This window comes from Barbatula barbatula (genome assembly GCF_947034865.1).
Source record: "Barbatula barbatula genome assembly, chromosome: 10".
Lineage (NCBI taxonomy): Eukaryota > Metazoa > Chordata > Actinopteri > Cypriniformes > Nemacheilidae > Barbatula > Barbatula barbatula.
In genome coordinates, this window is record NC_136773.1 from 19,171,681 (window position 1) to 19,192,510 (window position 20,830).

Genomic DNA, 20,830 nt, shown 5'->3' on the forward strand with positions numbered 1-20,830 from the left:
CTCGTGCATTTGTGTGCATCTGTTTCCATGTGGAAAAACAACATTCCTGCCTGTTTTTTTTCTGGCTATGTCAGTGAGGGGGTGTTGATTTATGTGTGAGACCCCTCAATGAATTGAACATAATTGTTAGAGGGGTTAGACCCATGAGCCCCCTGTTCTGAGCCCCATCTCTTCCTCCCATTGGCATTCACAGGCTGGCTGGCAGGGCAACACGCTCAACTTTGTTCCACCCTTTGAACCGTTCCAAAAGTTTTTTATTGGCTTGGAGTGGAGGAGACTGGGTAAGAGAGGAAAAACAAGCAGAAGACGCGTAACAAAGTAAAACTTAGCCTGTAGACCCGCATCGCAACAGCAGAAAGGGAACAGGTGGGCTTAAGCAGAATCAACACAGGCTCAAAGCTAGAGGCAGGTGAGTGGGAAGCACATTAAGATAAAGAGGGCCAGAGAGATAAAATGAATGAATGTTGGCGAGAGCTGGGAATGAAGATGAGGAGCAGAGGAGGGGTTGATAATGTGCAAACTTTTGATGAATCACATTGCCTTCATGCATGTACCCTGCACTCTTTCCTCTTTATTGCGTTGCATTCCTGTGTCAGTTACGTAATACAGTGAATGTGCTTTGTGTTGTAGGTGCGTGTGGGTTTTTGAAGAGGGAGCTGCTTGATTACATTTTAATTCTTCATCATTCAATGCAAATGTTCCTTTTTTCACTGTTGGTCTCATGACATTTTTTATTGCAAATACGAGAAGCTTTAAGTACAAAACAGACACTTCTGTGTCACTTCTGGAGCACCTTCAAACCCTGCTGTTTCTAAATTGTAAAGAATGCATTTTCAAACGCTTGTCACGGAGCGTAAAAGCTCTCAGTGTGTCACAGTTGTGTTACAGTAAACCCAGTTTTAACGGACCATATGTTTTCTGCGCTGCGGCTAATTAAGAAAATACTCATTGCAAGATGTTGAAAATGTGGAAGATCATTCGGTTTCGCTGTTGTTTTCGTTTTCTTCATTTCAAATATTCAGATGTTATTTACAAAGTTATGCAACATCAAGATGGATGAATTAGAGTCTCTGATTGATGTAATGTTGATATCTAATATATATATATTGAAAAGCACAATTGAATATAAACAGATTTTATGGATCTGTACTGAAATTGCATCAGCTAATTTTAACACAATTGTCTCTCTGTTTGGCAGTAAGCTTTTATCAGAGCAACCTTCTGGGCATTCTTTAATTGTTACATTTATCTTGGTCAATAGTGGTCCGAAACGATTTTCTTGCTATCACTTTTATAAAGACCCGACAAAGGGAATAAAAGTAAAAGCAAAAATGTATTATAAAAAACAATTTTATTTGAACAACACCATTGCATGTTAAGTGTGCCCAAATATCCTTTTGCGCCAAAGTAGTTTTGTGACTGGTTGACGTTATTGCATTTATAAAAATTCAAATGAATCTGAATTCTTGTCATTTTAAACCTGTCTGACTTTCTTTCTTCTGCAGAACACAAAAGAAGATATTTTGAAGAATGTTGTTTTAAACATATCTTCTTTTGTGTTCTGCGAAATTCATAAAGGTTTGCAATGACAAGAGGGTGAGTAAATGATAACAGAATTTTAATGTTTGGGTGAACTGTCACATTATTGTCAATAATATGTAAGCCTTATGATGTAGCTCTACTTTACTTCGTGTTTCCATACTTAGTCAAAGTCAATATATGAGAGTTTGGTTCCAAAATGAAATTTTCACAAATCATGTTTTTTTATTATGTTATCAAGTTTTTATTGTGTTAGTTAGCTTTACTTTTTTAATGATTGTGGATTGAATCAAAACAAACCAAATGCACTTTGATTGATATTAATGGGAGTGCACAATAAAAAAACATCTAACCGAGTTACATCACTTTGGAACCAAATTCTTCATATTGGCTTTGTGGAATGTATTTCTAGGGGTCATGGATATCAGGATGCAACGGGAGGAGGCATCATCCCAGGAGGCGTTCAGCTATGCCCAGATGTCAACCCTAGAGCGAAACAGCGGAATAGGGACTCTGAGTCGGCATCTGGAGAGAGAGAGATTGGAGAGAGACAGTTACACGGTGGATGTCAGGGCCAGTGACCTGCAGCTGGATAAACCTGGGCCATTGCATCCATGCTTCAGCTACAGAGTCTGGCTTTACAGCATTGTCATAGGGGTAAGGACATTCTGGTTGATCAGGCTTAAAGTCTTGAACACTTTAGTTTTTGGTCTCTTGTGCTCAAAATGTTTTTCCATCTGATCCCCAGAGCAGCTTGCTGGTAGCTGCAGTTTTCTCTCTCTATATGGGTAACGTGTTTCCAACTGCAATGGATTACCTGCGGTGTGCTGCAGGATCTGTGAGTGCCTTTCTTCAGGCTTGTTCTGAAAACACTTTTATTCTCCTGGATGCATGAAATTGATCTTACAATTACATTTCCACACTGCAGAGTGTACCAGCTGCAGTGGTGAGCTTTGCTATTGCCAAGAACAGACAAGTTGCTGTAAGTGAGGATATAAATTCTTTATAATTCCATCTCTCAACAAATGAATATATGAGCCAAAGAAGTGCTTTTGAAATATGGATACAATTATTTGAATACTGTAACAGCAGGATGTCATCTGTATTATGTTTCTAGGTCTCAGATTTTCAAATGGTCTATGTGTCATCTTTTGCTGTTACAACAACATGTCTAGTGTGGTTTGGATGTAAGCTCGCCATTAGTCCCTCCGCCATCAATGTAAGAACTTTATTCCTTTTTAGCGTTTCTTTATTTATAACTCAACATGTGGACTACGCCCTCTCTACAATACAAGTTATATAATAACATTACATGCTGTCATTTTATAGATTAACTTTAACCTGCTCCTGCTCATTGTGCTGGAGGTTTTGACGGCAAGTGCTGTTATCCTATCAGCACGCTCTGCTGAGGATTGCTGCAGTCACAGCAAGGTGTGTATGTGTGAGGGAATGTGTGTAAAGACTGTCTGCAGTATTAAAATTATTATATTATTAGGGATCAGAAAATGCATTTTTGTCTTCTGTGAAAGATGTTAGATTTTTGTGAACTTCATGAAACATAGGTATGTTTAAAAAATCCTCTACATGTAAATAACTGACATTTTATTTCATTACTTAGGTAAAAAGGCACATTGTAACATTTAGTTTATACTTCTTTAATCCACTGTTTTGGTCTGTAGCACATTTGTTTTGCATTGTATATATTGTAAGTCCTCTCGTTCTCCTAACTATGTTGTTCTTGTTGCCATCATCCATCTCTTTCTTCCAGCCGGTGTATAATGGCCCTGTGCTTGTGACCCCGGCGACATTCCCCACCCGTCTTCTCAAGGTTTATTCCGTGAGTCGACTGCAAATACGATTGTGTGTTTGGGATACATATACAGGAGGCATACTGTTGATCATGTGATTTGTTAAAACAGGTAATTGAGGTTATAGTGGGCATCTCTACTGTATTTGGAGGAATTATTGCTCTGAATCTGGGCACTCTTCTCCCAGAACCGTACCTTTCTGTCACTTTCTTCTGGATTCTAGTAGCTGTAAGTTAGGTTTAGGATTTAAAAACTTATATTATATATATCATTGTTAGCAGCTAAACTGTTTATGTGCCTGAAAAACCTGCAGTGTTTCCCCAGTGCCATTGCCAGCCATGTGGTGGCAGAATACCCCAGCAAGAGCTCGGTGAGTCACCGTCAGGGTCTCTCCAGCACTAAAGCAGTCCAGACAAGTGTCCTAGAGGACATTCACTGTCCTCATAATTTAGCTTGTCTGTCTAGTTTCTCTGCAGGGTAATTGTTAAGACTTTCTCCTTTTTCTTTCTTGTTACCCTTGGTCTTTCCCTCGCTATTTCACCCCGTCCTCTCTCAATTTTTCTACTATAGGTGGAAATGTTGATTGCTATAAGTAGTGTGACCTCACCACTGCTTTTCTCAGCATCTGGGTTCTTGTCCAGCAGTGTGATTAATTTCATTGAGATCTTTCTGCATGAAGTGCCATTAGCAAAGGTGAGTTCCAAATCATTCTTGTGCACCAAATTGAAGCACTTCCAGTATGTCGGGTCTAGAACGCTTTAAGGAACAGTTCATGCAAAACATTTATATTCAGTCATTTTAAATGTAATTTTTCATGGAACATAGAAGGAGAATGTGCTTTTTTAAATCTTAGTTTTATATGGACACCGCTCTTCATGTTTTTGTTTTCCAGCCAATGTTAGCAGGTCTTATTATTTAAATTCCTTTATGAATAAAACCTTGAAATTGTATGTAGAATATTTTACTGATGTTTACTCTATCCCAAATACATGCAGCATAAATAATACATTTTAAATAATCTGTGAATAAATATAAATGTCTGAGGCTAAAAAGGGTTTCACATGTTTTTAGTAAACACTGAAAACATAGATTTAAACACCACACAAAGGTTAATAGTCATATGCAATACATATGCTGCTTTTTAATGACTTTTCAGTTTGTTTGTTGTTTAAAGTGTTAAGTTTGTGAACTTATGCTGTGCATGCAGCTGTCATATGACATATTGCTGCTCATCCTGATGGGGTTGCTGCTGGTACAAGCGGTGCTGACATTAGCCACCATAGTACAGTGTGCTTTATACAAGAGCCAACTCCGCATGGGACCACCTGAATGGAACACACTACAATTGCCAAGACATTGTGAGGTAAACACAAGCATATGCCCATAAAAATGATTGACAACTCAATTTACAGGGAGTGTGTGCTTTGTGTATTGTACGGCCCTTGTAATTGTGCACATGATGTTGGCAAAAAGGGACTAATAAACATAAAACCGTGTACTGCACCCACTGCATGTGATGAAAACACCGTCAGCCTGGAATAGCTGAGCTGTTCTGCCTCTGTGATAACACATAGAATTTCTTTAGATTGACAAAGGAAAATCCCAAGGTGGTCTGCACTGGAGAATGCTTGAGTCAGCACACTTTCCCTCTCATTCTTTTCTTACAGCAACAGACGTCAAATGGCACACTACGGGAGTTTGACAAAGACAAGGCCTGGAAGGCAGTGGTGGTCCAAATGGCCCAGTGAGCAAAGAAACATGGAACAGAGGGGAAAAGCTGGATAAAAACCTGAAAGACACAATTGTGTGATGTACAAAGATGGAGGATAAAATATCAGCAGGAGAAATGAGCTGGACTGAAACCTATGGATGATGAGAAGACTGAATGTTAAGGACAAAATATTAAGCATTTAATCATTTTTTTCTCAGAGGTGGCCTGTCATTTATTGTATAAACAACTTTTCTCTCACAAAATCTTCAGAATCAATTGCAGCGTAGGACGTTTAGCTTTTTTTAGCTTTAGACGAAGGCTTTTGCAAAGATTTAAAATATAAATATATGTGCACATTCAAGAAAATTATCATACCTGTTTGAATGTAGAATTTCATGTGATAAGGAAATGGCCATGCAACAGATTATTGCCTATGCAATTTAATTGTGAACACATCATGCATGTACAATCCAGTACACTGTATATATACTGTATAAGAGTTTAACAGAATAGAAAACTTAGTATATGATGCTATTTACTTCTTACACACTGTATTCCTTACTACAGTTCGGTCTCTATTTAGCAGTATGTGACGTTCTGTTTGATTACATTTTTGTATCATTTTAAATATGATGCTATTGCAGATCAATAAAATATTAAGATATTGACATAAGATTGGATTGCAGTAAATTGAAAAGGTTGGAAACACTGCGTCCTTTATTAATTCTCAATGTCGAAGATTTTTCCTTTAATACGCGCATTCGACTGCCATTTAGAGGCATTCATCTTTTTGAAGGTCTGTCTGTGGACCATCGTGGAGAAGTCGGAGTGATTTGTCATGGGCGGGTGAAAACATGGCAAAAGGCGGAACAAACCGGTGTGTGTGCCCGGATTCACGCTGTAGCGGCTCGCCCGCACTGCAGATTAACTCTTGAGCCGCCAGAGATGTTCAACACTGGGAACAGAAGCCTCTGCATCGTCCTTTGTTTTTTAGCAACCTCTCGTTGCGCGTAGACATTTCTTGATATTGATGATTTGAGCGTCGGCTTCAAGCTGTTACCGTTTATAATCGAGAGAACCGGCACGTGTATGTGACATCATGAAGATGATACTCTTTGCAACTCAGTCTTCACTCGTGCATTCACACTATATGAAGGATAATGTCTTTGATCATAATTGTGTTTAAACTCTTCTGATTGATTCGGACCGGTAATGATGATGCTGAATGACAGGATGGCTTCAGCACCGGTGAATGGACAGCTCCTCGTTTGAGCGTAAGTGATGTGCACTGCATGACATGACCTTTAATGCCCATGATCATAATCTGTCATAATGTCAATATGTCTGTCTCTATCGTTACACCGGTGTCGATAAAGCAAGAAAACTATATAGATTATATCCGAGGCTGAGTTTATTGTGGTACATCCTGTACTGGGCTGTTGCTGTAAGTTTGCTCGACAGATTCATCAACATGAAAGTTCCCGTTTTGAAAAACATAAAGGTTCCTGTCTTTTAGAGTGTGTCTTATTTTCCCAAGTAGGCCATGATTAAGAAAAGTTAAGGAGTTTAAGTTAGGAATGAAGTAGCCAATCAGCATTTTGAAGTTTATTTAGTTATTATTTAATATGCTGTAGTCAGCATTATATGCCTATAACATGCCTAAAAAACTTAATATGAATGAAAGATGCAGCATCAGTGAGTAACAGAGAAATGGTTATTCAAAGTTTTGTTAATCCTTGTTTGAATCTTGCAGTTTGCTAAAACTGTTAGACTAAAACCTAACCTTAAGGTATAGGGAGGGCATTCTGGAAATAATACACATGTAGTTTTTCAAATAAGCATGGTTTATTATCTTCAGTAATAATTTTTTTTGCTTTATTGCTTTCCCTATTCTTGTAAATCACTTTGGATCAAAGTATTTGCTAAATGCTTAAATCACACGGAAGTCACACAAAAATATAGAGATATGACAGGTGCATCGACAGATGTTTACGTTTTTTTACATCAGGTTAACACGTCTTTACGTTCAAAAAATTTGATGTATTCAAAATCTGAAAAGAAATGGATTTCAAGGCAAAAATAAATGCACAGATTATGTCAGCAGAATTTTTGAAACAGCAATGTTTCATTTTCCTTTCTAGCAAGTTTTTCTGTGTACTTGCTAGAAAGCTGTACCATTGTTCTTAGCTCAAAGCAAGATATATTGATTTTATAATTTACGACAGCTCTTTCGTTGTCTGTGTTTTTTATGTTCTGCACCAGGATATTTTGTGATATATCATACTTTCATTTATAGCTGACAAACATTCATTTAACCCTTTAAATGACTTTATTAATTTAGCCCTGAGAATTTCAGTTCGTCCTTGATGTGACTTCCAAACGCTAGCTCATGCTCTCAAAGGACTCTGCAGATGTGCACACTCCATTGGTCAATGAATTAAAGCAACATGTCTCAATGAATGAACAGAATAATATCAAGACACTTTTGGGGGTTATTAGAAAAAAGTTTCTTAAAATATTTGTATCTGTTAACTCTGAATAAACTCTTCTGTTCATTTACAGGTTTATGTAGAAGTGTAGCAGGTGACAGATTCATCTCAGCTCTCCAAACAAACAAACAGGATAAATCAACTCCATCTACCTCAGACAAGATCAAGCTCCACACAATTTATCAACAGACCCGCCGGCTTGGGATCAACACAATGCTTTCTTTGTGACTAAGAAGATCCACTTTTATCCTTCAACACCTCTTAGATATAACATAACTCATTATGTTGTTGCAGGGAACAGCCCTCAGCCAATCGAGTGGCTGACGGGGTAGAAGGAGTAGCCATCAGGAGTGTTGTGAGGTAAGTGGTGAGCAGGCTGCAGGTGCCGAATGCAGAACATCCTTGAGCAGAACTTGGACATGGCCACAGCTCTGCTTGCGGGAGAGAAGCTCAAGGAATTGATCCTGCCAGGTTCCACGCAGGATGAGAAGGGCGGGCTACTCGCAGGTCTTATGGTGCAGCTCAAACTAGAGTTGCCCTTTGACCGGGTTGTCAACATAGGAACTGTCATCATCCCTATACTGTTGGTCACATTAGTTTTCACACGGAACTTTGCAGGTTAGTATGTTATGCAATATGTTTAATTTGATACCTTGAATAATATCAAGGCACTTCAGGGTGAAGTATCTGGTCCTTGCTTTGTAAGCAAAACATGAACCTTTATACAGCTTTATGTAATATTTCATTATACACTTACTGTCTCTTGAATTGGCATTGGTGACAGTCATGATAACAGACAGTTTGTCCCTTTATAACAGCTACCCCCACACCTGCTGTTCACCGTTGTCCAGCAGAAGAAGGGTTAATTGACTTTTGGTAGAGAGAGATCATAGGGTGATTAAGTAGGAAATAGAGAGAGTTTGAAATAAGGATAAAGAGAGGTTGTGTAAAAGGGGAGTTTACTATAAATGCTGAGTCAGTCTTACTGCATAGCAGCATTAACTGGATGTTACTGAACATCGAGAATCCTACCGATGAGAGGCATGCAACAAAGTTTAGATATGCATAACTTTTAGAAATATAGTGTATATAAACATTCATTCTAAAGGAGGTCGTAGCTTTAACTTACCAGTTGAATATGTTATAAGTGTCATGAACGTTTTGAATGATTTTTTTAAATTCTGTGGAATTCCTCGGGTGTAGATTCCATGTGTAGATCACGAACGAGGATAAATGAAGTTTGAAGCCTCTTCGTCCGTTTGGCTTTTATTTGATCAAATTCCGGGACATTACATCCAATCCAATTAGTATCCCAAGTACTGAGAAAAAGAAGAGCCGATATGCATAAGGTGATGCCTGTAAATGCAAACTATAAAGTATGTAGACAGAATCCTGCTTAACTTACATTATTGATTCTGCACCTCCCGAATTGTTCTAGCTTACCGAGTATAATTAAACAAGACACAGTAAGAGCTACAGCAGCTGTGAAAGAATTACCTCTATCTCGGTCCAGTTGGCAAAGACAAATGTAACATTTGTTGTATCGCTGTTTCGTCACTAGATTGGCCTGCACAGCTTATATTGTACAGCAAACCGATTTTATTTAATAGAAATAGACGACGGCTCATTACTAGAAACACGTCCCCTCTGATCGGCCGGTTTGGCAGAAACCTTTGTGTATCTCATTGCTATGGTCATGCTATAATCCTGATTATTTTGATTTCCTTCTTCATTTCAGAGGAATCTATATATTGCTACACACCTCACAACTTCACACGAGATCAGGCCCTGTATGCCAGAGGCTACTGCTGGACCGAGCTGCGGGATGCGCTGCCCGGCGTTGACCCCGAACTTCGGCCCTCCCTATTTGAACACAAGTTCCTGCCCTATGCTCTGATGGCATTCGCGGGTATAATGTACATACCTGCCCTGGGATGGGAGTTCATGGCTTCCACTCGCCTCACCTCTGAGCTCAACTTTCTCCTTCAGGAGATAGACAACTGCTACCACAGAGCAGCCGAGGGCCGTGCACCCAAGATTGAAAAGCAGATTCAGTCCAAGGGTCCGGGCATCACAGAACGCGAGAGACGCGAGATCATCGAGAACGCTGAGAAGGAAAAGAGCCCCGAACAGAACCTTTTCGAAAAGTATCTTGAACGCAGAGGGCAGAGTAACTTTCTAGCTAAGCTATACCTGGGGCGACATTTAGCCATCATCTGCCTCAGCTCGATCCCAATAACTTACCTGAGCACGTACTACGCGCGGCAGAGGCAGAACGAGTTCACCTGTGCGTTGGGTGGGCCGCCGGACACAAGCAGCAATCCCAACCTGCGGCTAAACGTTAATTGCAAGCTGCCAGCCGTGCAGCTCCAACGCATTATGGCTGCGGTAGACATAGCATTGCTCTGCACCATGAACCTCATAATCCTCGTCAACCTGCTGCATTTGTTTGTTGTGCGTAAATCCAACTTTGTGTTCGACAAGCTGCACAAAGTGGGCATTAAAACACGGCGGCGCTGGCAGAAGTCACAGTTTTGCGACATCAATATTCTGGCCATGTTCTGTAATGAGAATAGAGACCATATTAAGTCTCTCAACAGACTGGATTTTATCACTAATGAGAGTGACCTCATGTATGATAATGTGGTGCGGCAGCTGTTGGCAGCGTTGGCTCAGTCCAACCACGACTCCACTCCGACAGTAAGAGAATCCGGAGTGCAAACGGTTGACCCTGGCATGGACCCCTCCGTGCTTGGTGTGGGAGAACTAGGGGGAGAGCCATCGGTATTCAAAAGACCACGCAAGAAGATAAAGTGGATCCCCTCATCTAACCCTTTGCCACAGTCCTTTAAAGTACGATTTTATCACATTTTGGTCACTGCTTAATGGTCTTAAACCCCTGTAGAATAAGAAAGAATCAAGTATTTGTGAACAACCTTATATGATCCTAAAATTTGTGGAAAGTTACTAAATTTCTGTGTTTGTACAGGAACCCCTGACTCTAACCAGGCTAGAGAATAACCATAAAGCAGACAAACCTAAACCAGTGCGGAGGAAGAATATACCAGATAGCATTATGGCTCCATTACTTGACACTAAGAGTACACAGCACCCTCCTTGTATTAAAGGTAATCTCAGAGTCAGCATACACAAAATACTGGATAATTTTCAACCCAATCTTGAGTCAAAATGGACAAACCAAACCGATGGATTAAATTAACCCAGAGAAAATGTGTATTTTACCAAACAACAGGTTTAAAGAACCCAGAATTTGGGGTTGAAACCACCCATCATGGGTTCGTTTATAACACAACTGTTGGGTTCGTCCTTTTCGACCCAACACAGGGCTGAAAAACACAGTATTTTTTAGTGTAGGTTACTTTTTTGTGTCACAATCCAAAAAATCTTCAGATCCTGTATTTATTTATTTTTTCAGCTGCTGAAGCAAATAATATAGAGAAGAGACAAACTCTTAATCTCTCGCTGGATGTTCATCCTTACATGCTAACCATCCAGAAAGCAAAAGCAGAAATGGCCAATCCTGAGTCATCCCCAGCTGAACACTCTCTCAGCAAAGTGTATTTAGAGGGTCCACATACAGTTGTCCACGTCTCTGCCTCTCTAACCAGTATGTCACCGGGACACCAAACCTTTTTGTTCTTGTTCGAATGGCTGTAAGTCAGTTGCTGATTATTCTTTGTATATCATTTTCCCCCCTCAGAGACGAAAGTATCTCCTCCACTGTCCACCACCACTGCCTTCTCCACAGATACTCTCTCCACTGCATCCTATCTGAATGCCAGCACAACCAGCGTTCATCCTCCAGATTCCCCAAAGGTCACTGATCCTCTCAATCAAGGGGCCGAGCCTGAGAGCCAGCCTGTAGCTTTCAGCAGAAACCCTTCACACTCACTGCTGAACATCCATCACAACTTGTATGAGGAGGAGGAGCAAAGCAGAAGGGACAGACTGGCCAGAACCGGCGAGCTGATTGCTGCTGGAGAGTGTTGAATGCAAATGCGAATTAACATCCACCAATGCAAAAGCACTTAGTATTTGAATTGACACGCAAAGTGATGTTGTTTTTTTAGAGTAGTTATTTTATAGACACGCATACATATAAGTAAGACACTCAATCACATGGATTCACTCAGTGATGTTTATACAGTATTGCAATACAACAACATAAAAACGTCAGCATGGATGCAGCATCATACAACAGTTTTTTTAGTTTTCTTATTTGCAGTAAGCCTTCATTACTTTATTCAGCGAGCAAAAGCAGCGACAGCGGGCTAACTGAGGTACAGTATATGTAGTAGTATTCGGATGGTTATATGATCTTATTACACGGCTCATTGGAATGCTTGATTCTGATTGGCCAGTCGCAACATTCGTTATTCTCAGATAACAACCTCTCAAAACTAATAACACCCGGATGTAGCAAATCGTTTTGACAAATGAAATAGAAATATGTCTGTTAATAACAAATATGATATTATATTTACAAATGATTAAACCAAATTGCCTGTTCGTTTTTGACCTCAAAACCAAAAGTAAACGGATCTTCCTCACTGATGGTTCGGTAAAAATGAATTAATAAAATATTTCTAATTCACATTTCATGTACAGTTTTTTCTCATGTGGCAAGTAGCCGTGTAATAAGCGGGATATAGACATCCGGCTTCCTGTACATTACTCCTTACTTAATATGTTTGCTCTCATAGAGTGCCCCACTCCACGTAGAAATGCAGTTTTTGAAAAGTTTTAAATGTAAAATATATTACTTAGTGCTTAACTTTTTAATAAGAAGAAAATTCTGTCTGCACCTTTAAACTTCATCGCCAGCCTTACACCCACCTGTATTTGGGAATATGTATGAACATGTACTTCCAAGGGAATTTAAAACACCTAAGACCTTGGTGCTCACCCAATGGGTTCATGAGTCCCCTGTGACATTCCAAAAGATGAATTGAAGGAGGCATGTTTAATCTTTTACACAAAGCACAATTTGTAAATTTTTATCATTAATGGTTTCATGTTCTTTTTTTTACCATGCGTTCATCATCTTTTTAATAGATGTTTCATAGCAATACATTTGTTCTTAATATATGCAGCCTTACATTGTTATTGGTGCAATAACGGGCATATAGAGTATGTATATAAGCTGTATTTAAGGAATAATAGTTCTTACCTAGTTACATCTTAAATGTTCTTATGTGAAAAACTGTAGACATTAAAAAGATTACAAGATCTACAGCTTGCTTATCCCCACACCTTTGGTGCACTTATTTACCCTGGGTCTTCAGAAGAAAAATGGATTCATATATCAGCTGTTTTAAATAAACAGAAGTGTGACAGAAGGATTTCAAAGGATCTGGCAAACTGAAGAGGACACATAAACATGCTTTTGATACATGGCTGCACCATCACTTAAACCACAATGTGTGTATTACAGTCAGTCTACCTTTTTAAATCCCACTTAAAACCTTTGATATACACTGATGCACCTTCTGATGATGTACACCAAATTGCCTGCCAAAGCACACTACTATTGCTCTCTTATTGTGAGTGGATACAAATAGTACACAATAAATAAGAGAATCCAAGAGCACAACAAGGTAACGGCTTATATTGAGCAGGTAGCTGCAGATAATTGTTGTTTTTCTCCATTGTCCAAGTGTAATGTTTTATGATGCAGGTATTATATCATAAATACATCATAAATGATAATAGCATTAAAAGATGTATAATAATTAAATGTCATGACGGCTAATTGATTTTATAGGCTTGCATTTTAGATCAGAAAATAACCTCATGTAATTGCATAAACTAGTATAGGATTGTTAATGTGTTTTGCATTCAGTCTTTGAGCCAGCATGTCCAAGTAAGACAAGGTATCAAAGTTTTGCCCATGTTTTAGACTATTGTTGTTTTTGTTTAATTTGTGACATATCAACTGTGATTTTAATCACGTATCTTAGATATATTTATGGACCAGCAGCATTTCAAGCATTCTGCTTATAGAAATCAGGTACAATGCCTAAAATGTTTTTAGTTTTAGGCCTATCACATGGGTTGCATACTGCATGCTCAGTTTATGTTCAGCTCTTATTCCTGGATTTGACCAAAACATTTCACATAGCATGTGATTTAAAAGCACACAGTACAAAATGTGTTTAGAGGGTCTCTGGTGAATTCAGAAAGCATTATAATATACTGTAAGCATTTTAATACCACACATACAAACTCTCTTAATAGCTGACATAGATATGTCTTGAGCCTGACGGCATGAGGGCGTGTCGTTGAAGGCGTGGTCTAGCACAAGTTGCCATTTGTCAAAAATGTTGAAACTTGCAGCACCTTCGTTCATATGACTTTTGGGAAAGTAATGAAATTTATTTATTGAGTAATAAACACTTTTAGAAATCGCTAAAATTCATATTAACTACTTAAATATTATTTAAAGAAAATATGATAATGTTGTTTATTCAAGCAATGTTTTAATGTTTAAATAACGTTTTAAAACGTGAGATAAACATATCTGGTTCAGGTATACAGGCACGTGTTTACTTGTTATACTACATTTCCCAGATAGCATTGCGTCTATAGGCGGAACTACAGATTCACTACATGTAAGAAGCTGACTGTGGCAATAACTTTAATCAGTTCATTTTTCCCCGAGGCTAGCAATCAAGCAACAGTCTCGCCGGTTGCGTTCGTATCTTTTATCATGTTTTCTGTCGAATATGCAAAGTTGTAGTCGTGACAAGTAGAACCAAGAAACAAACCACACTAACTTGTTCGGTTTTGTGAAGTTTTTAAAGGGGGTTATGCTAGCATAGCTTCAGCTAACAGCTGCGTTTGAGTGTGCGCACTGCTGCGCAGTTAGCTTGTAACGTTAGCCAAACTGTCCATACAAGAATCATCACTCTCTGCAGCTGACAGTCCGGTTCGTTTCTGGGGCAAAGAGTTGGCAAGCCGTCTACTAAGTCAAATGTAAGTGTTTTTATATTGACTTACTGAGATTGCATCTTTTCTCTCAGACTGCCGTGTAGTTTTGTCTGCTATCTGCACTCGTGTCAGTGAATATATATTCAACACTTTTATGTTGAATTAACATTACGGGGTAGAGTTGATCAGCTTTATTTATAATTGTTTTAAAACGTCTTAAAAGCTAAAGACTGTAAACTCTTTGAACTGTCTTTGATGTGCTAACCAGGTGGTCTGATGACAGCAGGTTGCCACCTTTAATGTCTGACTTTTGCAGCTTTAGATCTTACGTGGTGCCAACATAAAATGTATTCTGATGTCCAAGCCTCCATTAAATCTGATTTTAGTTCATCTTGAAATGCTGGAGTAACAGTAGTTGTTCCGATAACAATACGTCGTATAGTCGGAGTCAAGATGGCAGGCGCATAATAGAGCTGTGTTGTTCTAATGATGACTCCCTTTACTCAGCCATACCTTTCAGCACAACTTTTAAATCCTTTAATGAAAGTGTCTGCACACCTACGTTGTTACACAAGGGCTGTAAACATCTTTCAAGGGAGTTTTCAGCTCTATTGAATGCCTTACCTTGTTTGGTTAATATTAGCCATATGTTGGTTGTTTACTCATTTACTGGTTTTCATGATCATTCTAGGTAGACAGTTGAGTTCCTGAAACAGCGCAAAATGGAACAAGGCAACGACGCGGAGGTAAGACTTGGACAGAAGCAAATCCAGAATATCTGCTTTGAGATGCATTGGTTTTGCTTTGACTTTTGTTGAAGGGTGGACTAGAGGCCTATTGCAAAATCATGAAAGAAATCTCATGAATTCAAACACCAGGCAGGGATAAACACTAATGCAGGGAAAGTTTGAGAAGACAACTACTGACCATATTAATGCAAGTGAATCAACTGAATTTGACCTTTTTGTAAACCTTTATAAAATATTTAAAGGAAAACGCGTATGCTTTATTACTTAAAAGCTAAACACTGTATATACTGAAGCTTGTATTATACATACAGTAAAGTTTGTATTTATATTAATTTAAATGCTTCATTTGTTATTCATTTACTTATATTTATCAGTTCATGTAATAATTATATGAGTTATATGAATTACACATAACTATAATAAATAAAATGTAAATATAAACAATTAGCAGCAATAGATTTCCTTCTAATATCTTATCACTTTAAACAAATTTTAATTTGGAGTGAGAGACAAGTGGAGTGGCTTCACTGCGTCAGATGTGTCACTTTTCTCAGAGCTGATGGGTCCAGTTTTGGTTTGAGATCTCTTACCTAGAAGAGAGAGGATCAGAGATGACGTATTTTTGTATGGAAAACCTGGAAGCTAGTTAGCATTTTAGGAATTCTGGTTCCATCGCTCCAACGGCTCTGGGTTTTTGGTAAATCGGCCAAAATAAGGTCTGTCATAAACAAAACCTCTAAATATTTTCAGGTTTGTCTATCAAGATAATCTTTACAAATCATACCACATTTGTTACTTTGGAAGCCGAAATACAATCGGCAGAAGTAAAAAGCTAACATATAATGCTTAGCTTTTAGATGCTACACTTAAGGTCGCTTGATATCAACGTCACCACCACCAAAGCTCTGACAACTCTTTCAAACTTGAAAAGAGCTTATTGTTTGCGATCTTCCAAAAGTCTATGGGAAAAACACATAGGCTTTAGGTCGATAGCGCTGACTTTCGTGTTAGCCTACAAAAATACATCATCTCTGAGTATGTAAAAAACGAAACCGGCTTTGTGATATAGGCCTCAGGTATATACTTACATAATTTCTACACCGGATGGGACAGGCGCGACATGACAACTTGCTTTTTGTGCGGTCATGACGCATCCAGTGTAGACATAGTTTTTAATTATAATGGCTTCTAATGCGTTTCTTTTGACATGTCGTGCCGGTTGTGTCCGGTGTAGACACAGTTTTATAGTTATTTAACTATATGATTGTGTGTTTCCAGTAATTCTCCCGCTGCAAATGCTATTACCCTTTTACGGATTTCTTGTGGCTACTGGGACAATGTTTATCTTGTGTTTATTTAGGTGGGCATTTCCTGCGGTGATTAAATATTCACAGCATTTGCAGTGTTTTTGTTTTTGTGAAGCTTCACATCTGCTTAAGTTATCATTCATACAACGAACGTAAAAAATGAAGAAGAGATTTCCAGTCTTCATAGAAATGAATGTTGAGCTTGTTTTCACTCTTCTGTGAACATTGATAGTGTGTATATGTAAAGTTTTTTATGTTTTTGTTTGTAGGTGGACTCAGTTGGCCCAACGGAAGATGGCACACAACCAGCATTTCCTCTTGGACTCTGTGAGTAATCCGTAAAATAAATGTATGCATTTGGCAGACGATTTTATCTTAATCAACCTACAGTGTTTTATGTTAAACAACCTACAGTACATTTTGTGGATTACCTGCATGGGAATCGAATCACTGATAACATAATGCTCTAGCTACAAAAACAATTTAAAAGGTTTATAGAAGCTTTGACAGTCTGATTGGCAGGGATGTTCAAGTCTGCTGTTATGGAATGATAGCACAGCATTATTGTACAATGCATAATCCCAACAAAGTCCTTGTCAGAATCCTACTGCACAAACCTGCTTGGTGTAATTGAGCCAAGTGAGAATATTTAATTGTTAAAAAAACAGACTAGATATTAAGCATTTTTCTATTATGGTACATAACCATAGAAGATCAGATGTTTTATTAAGCTTCTTTCCTCTGTTTGTTGTGGCTTTGTTTGAAAGGTCACATGACATATTATTCGTTTTTTTGGTTATCAGCTCATATGGAGAGAAGGATATTTACATGGTTTTGTTTACTGCTAATTTTACGTTTCTAATATACAGTGATGAATTTAAATTCACGAAATGCATTTTCTGGTAGCTACTCATATGTCTTTGCTAGAAAGCAATATAACAAAAGCGAAATTGTCATTCTCATCTTATTTTAAGTCTAATTACTAAATATTTGCAATTATACTTCTAATATTTGCAATGCTTTTTTTTTTAAGCGGACTCTGAGGCGGTGGAAGTGTTGTGGCAAGTTCGTGCTCAACGTCGCCAGGCAGAGCCTGATCTGCCAGACACAGTTACACGTCTTACCACACCTGAGGGCAGTATTGTCTACCTGGTTGGCACGGCTCACTTTAGTGACAGCAGCAAGAAGGATGTTGCCACTGTAAGAGCTGTCTTTGTCTTTAGATTTGTGTCAAACACATTACATAATTCCTATCTAACAATTGTATTAATTGTTCAATTAGATGTTAACTGTTTTAATTTAATGAAACGTGCCTCAGACAATCCGAGCGGTCCAGCCTGACGTGGTGGTGGTAGAGCTGTGTCAATACAGAGTGTCCATGCTAAAGATGGATGAGAAAACGCTGCTAAAGGAGGCTAAAGACATTAACCTGGAAAAGGTCCAGCAGGCCATTAAACAGGTCAGCCATAAAACCAAAGACTGAAGATATGGTTATTTTATTGTCAAGGACAATTTTCAGAATCTTGTTTGTACTTATGTTTAGGCAGGTCACCATTGTAGCTTATTGTTAGTCTTTCTGTTTTGTCTTCTCTCTGTTTCCTTGTGTCAGAACGGAATGATGTCTGGCCTCATGCAGATACTGCTGCTCAAAGTCTCTGCTCACATTACGGAGCAGCTGGGAATGGCCCCTGGAGGAGAGTTTAGAGAAGCCTTTAAAGAGGTCAGCAACATGCTCTCCCTCACCCACACATGCATTTCTGATCCATTTGCTCCTGATATTACTGTAACTGACACACATATGTCGCCAATTATCTTAGTGCAACGCATGCACGAAACCTGAAACTTGTGGACACTGCAATACGTGTCTCAGCTACAGGTGCTTTACACAAAGTTAATATGGCTTGCTCTCTTTTTTGACCCATTTCAGGCTGGAAAAGTGCCCTTCTGTAAGTTTCACCTTGGGGATCGTCCCATTCCGGTAACATTTAAACGTGCAATAGCTGCTCTGAGTCTCTGGCAGAAGGCTCGTCTGGCTTGGGGTCTGTGCTTCCTCTCCGACCCCATCAGGTATCAGTCCAGTATCATCCAGGAACCTATGCGCACATTGTTTGCGTTGTGTTTTCTGTATAAATGGCACCTAACATGATGTATTCACGTTTTCAAAGTGAAAGAAATACAAAATATTTTCCATGAAGAAAATCCATTTACTTTCATTTTTAATTGATCATGCCTTCCATAACCGTTATTAGATCATTATTGTTATACAGTAAAAATCACCTTGATTTAACTTTTCACTTGTCATTGTAGCTAAAAAATAACACAGATGTTCATGACAGCTTTTGTGAGACTTCCTTGTAAACTGAATCTGTTTGTGTATTTGTGTTCTTAGTAAGGAGGATGTAGAAAAGTGCAAACAGAAGGATCTTCTAGAGCAGACCATGTCCGAGATGATCGGCGAGTTTCCAGCCCTCCACAGGACTATTGTTGCTGAGCGAGACATCTACCTCACACACACACTTAGACAAGCTGCACGTTGCGTGGAGGCGCCTCCTAATGCTGAAAGTGAGTAATGCAGGAATATTTAATGACGCAGTCCTTTGCATAGGTCAGATGAAAAGTCCAAAACCACTTAATTCGAATGGGAAAAAATCCTGAATAAAAAGATATAATTGGGCTTGTCCATGGAAGAAAGTAAGGAGTCATGTTCTTTGTTGTTGTTATATGATACCTGTTGTTCATTGTTTGCTTTTCCTCAGAAGTCCCTGCTGTAGTGGTTGGAGTGGTTGGGATGGGTCATGTTCCAGGCATTGAAAGAAACTGGGACAAAGAACTCAATATTCATGAAATCATGAGGTTTGTATTTACAGTCCTGGATGTATGTACTGTAGTGCTAATATACAAAATGTGTCATAACAAATACAGTTTTTTCTCTTTTCTTTTAGCGTGGCGCCACCCTCTCGCTTTGGCTTTGTGTTACGCAACGTGTTCAAAGGAGCCTTGTGGGGCCTTCTGGGTTATGCATGCTTCCGTGCCAGCAAGGGCATGGGGAAGGCATTACTCACTTTACCTGCAGTTCAATCATTGCTTGAAAATATACGAACGCCTGCCGTTTGACCATTATTTTTATCGCCAAAGACGTTTCAACAGTGGGATCAGGACGTCACACTGAACACCGATAGCCTTAACTATAGGATGGAGAGGGGAAGATTGGGGCAGACATGGTCTCCATCCCATATGCATGGAAGCCTTTGACTAGCTCTCTGTCAGCCCTCTTCCTATCTGCTCTGTGGACTTGTGGATGCAGAGTTGTACTGCCAAAGAAATCAGACCATACTTCTTATCACTTTTTCTTAGTCTTAAAGTATAATTCACTAGGACATTAGCCGAGGCTGCATTACCTTTCTTCTCAATAAATATATATATATACATATATATACACACACACACACATCTCCCTTGACTTGAATGAAGATTTCTTGTCCTGTGCTCGCTCTGTTGGTTGACTCCCTGAACAGATACAGATTAGCAGTCCAGTATTACTTTACCTCTCAGTCCACATCTAAATATGATATTCTCTGCCCACAACCTGTAGTTTTTTTTTTTAATAAATAGAAAAGCCACCTCTTTTATGAACAGCATCCCAGTTAGAAGTGATTTGTAAACACCTGCACTGTGCTGGAAGTGCCATTAGAACCATTTATGAAGACTGGTATAAATCAAGTTATGTTTGGATTAATACTTGTAATTGACATTGCAACATTACTATCAGCAACGTTTTTTATGGTTTGCAGAAAACTGTTTTGAATGAAATCGTAACAACCACAAACAGTGTTTCATAGCTTGAAGTCACACCCTGTTCATCACTCTTTGTATCTGTGGTGTTTTGTAGTTTCCTGGTAGAACCCAATAGAACATTTGCCCATATTAGCTATCAAGTGCCTCCTACCACATGACCTGGAAAGGGCTAAAAGTAGAAACTGGTCAAACTAATTTGATCGGTCTCAATATGGTCATAATAAATGGGTATTCTTAAATCTGTTGTCCTCTTTTTCATACACACAACCTCTATGTTCCTCAGTCTGTGGAAAAAACATACTTGCTAATAGCATGTTTTTAATTTGACATAACCTGTGAAATATGCACATACTTAGACATATGTTTTTAAGTTGTGTTTTCAGGCATTATTATAAAGTGAAACGATGAAGTGTGCATGATTCACTCAGAACTATAGTACCTGGAACAGTCACAAAAACTTAAAGCTCCTTGTTTTAAGTTT

The 20,830-nt window shown here is 38.8% G+C and overlaps 3 protein-coding genes across 4 annotated transcripts; all 3 read left to right on the forward strand.

Annotated features, from left to right (window-relative positions):
* Nucleotides 1-169: 169 nt before the first annotated feature.
* Nucleotides 170-5,761, forward strand: mlc1 (modulator of VRAC current 1). Its single transcript, XM_079465796.1, has 12 exons — nucleotides 170-409; nucleotides 1,952-2,196; nucleotides 2,288-2,377; nucleotides 2,468-2,521; nucleotides 2,657-2,758; nucleotides 2,869-2,970; nucleotides 3,308-3,376; nucleotides 3,459-3,575; nucleotides 3,661-3,717; nucleotides 3,918-4,040; nucleotides 4,555-4,710; nucleotides 5,015-5,761. The coding sequence occupies exons 2-12, from the start codon at nucleotides 1,957-1,959 to the stop codon at nucleotides 5,093-5,095; spliced, it is 1,191 nt and encodes a 396-aa protein (XP_079321922.1). The 5' UTR covers nucleotides 170-409; nucleotides 1,952-1,956; the 3' UTR covers nucleotides 5,096-5,761.
* A 2,175-nt stretch (nucleotides 5,762-7,936) lies between these two features.
* panx2 (pannexin 2) lies at nucleotides 7,937-11,558 on the forward strand (the record flags this gene model as incomplete). The annotated part of the gene is made up of 5 exons (XM_079465792.1): nucleotides 7,937-8,165; nucleotides 9,286-10,400; nucleotides 10,537-10,675; nucleotides 10,984-11,175; nucleotides 11,269-11,558. 5 exons carry the CDS (start codon nucleotides 7,937-7,939, stop codon nucleotides 11,556-11,558), a joined length of 1,965 nt encoding a protein of 654 aa, XP_079321918.1.
* A 2,597-nt stretch (nucleotides 11,559-14,155) lies between these two features.
* On the forward strand, nucleotides 14,156-20,155 carry trabd (TraB domain containing). Of its 2 annotated transcripts, none has more exons than XM_079465801.1 (10): nucleotides 14,156-14,543; nucleotides 15,190-15,244; nucleotides 16,824-16,881; nucleotides 17,588-17,754; nucleotides 17,873-18,013; nucleotides 18,164-18,274; nucleotides 18,482-18,621; nucleotides 18,944-19,116; nucleotides 19,311-19,407; nucleotides 19,497-20,155. In XM_079465801.1, exons 2-10 carry the CDS (start codon nucleotides 15,221-15,223, stop codon nucleotides 19,666-19,668), a joined length of 1,083 nt encoding a protein of 360 aa, XP_079321927.1. In that variant the 5' UTR covers nucleotides 14,156-14,543; nucleotides 15,190-15,220; the 3' UTR covers nucleotides 19,669-20,155. The 2 variants fall into 2 exon arrangements, with proteins under 2 accessions (XP_079321927.1, XP_079321928.1); XM_079465802.1 differs by having other exon boundaries at nucleotides 14,173-14,543; nucleotides 19,314-19,407.
* Nucleotides 20,156-20,830: the final 675 nt, after the last annotated feature.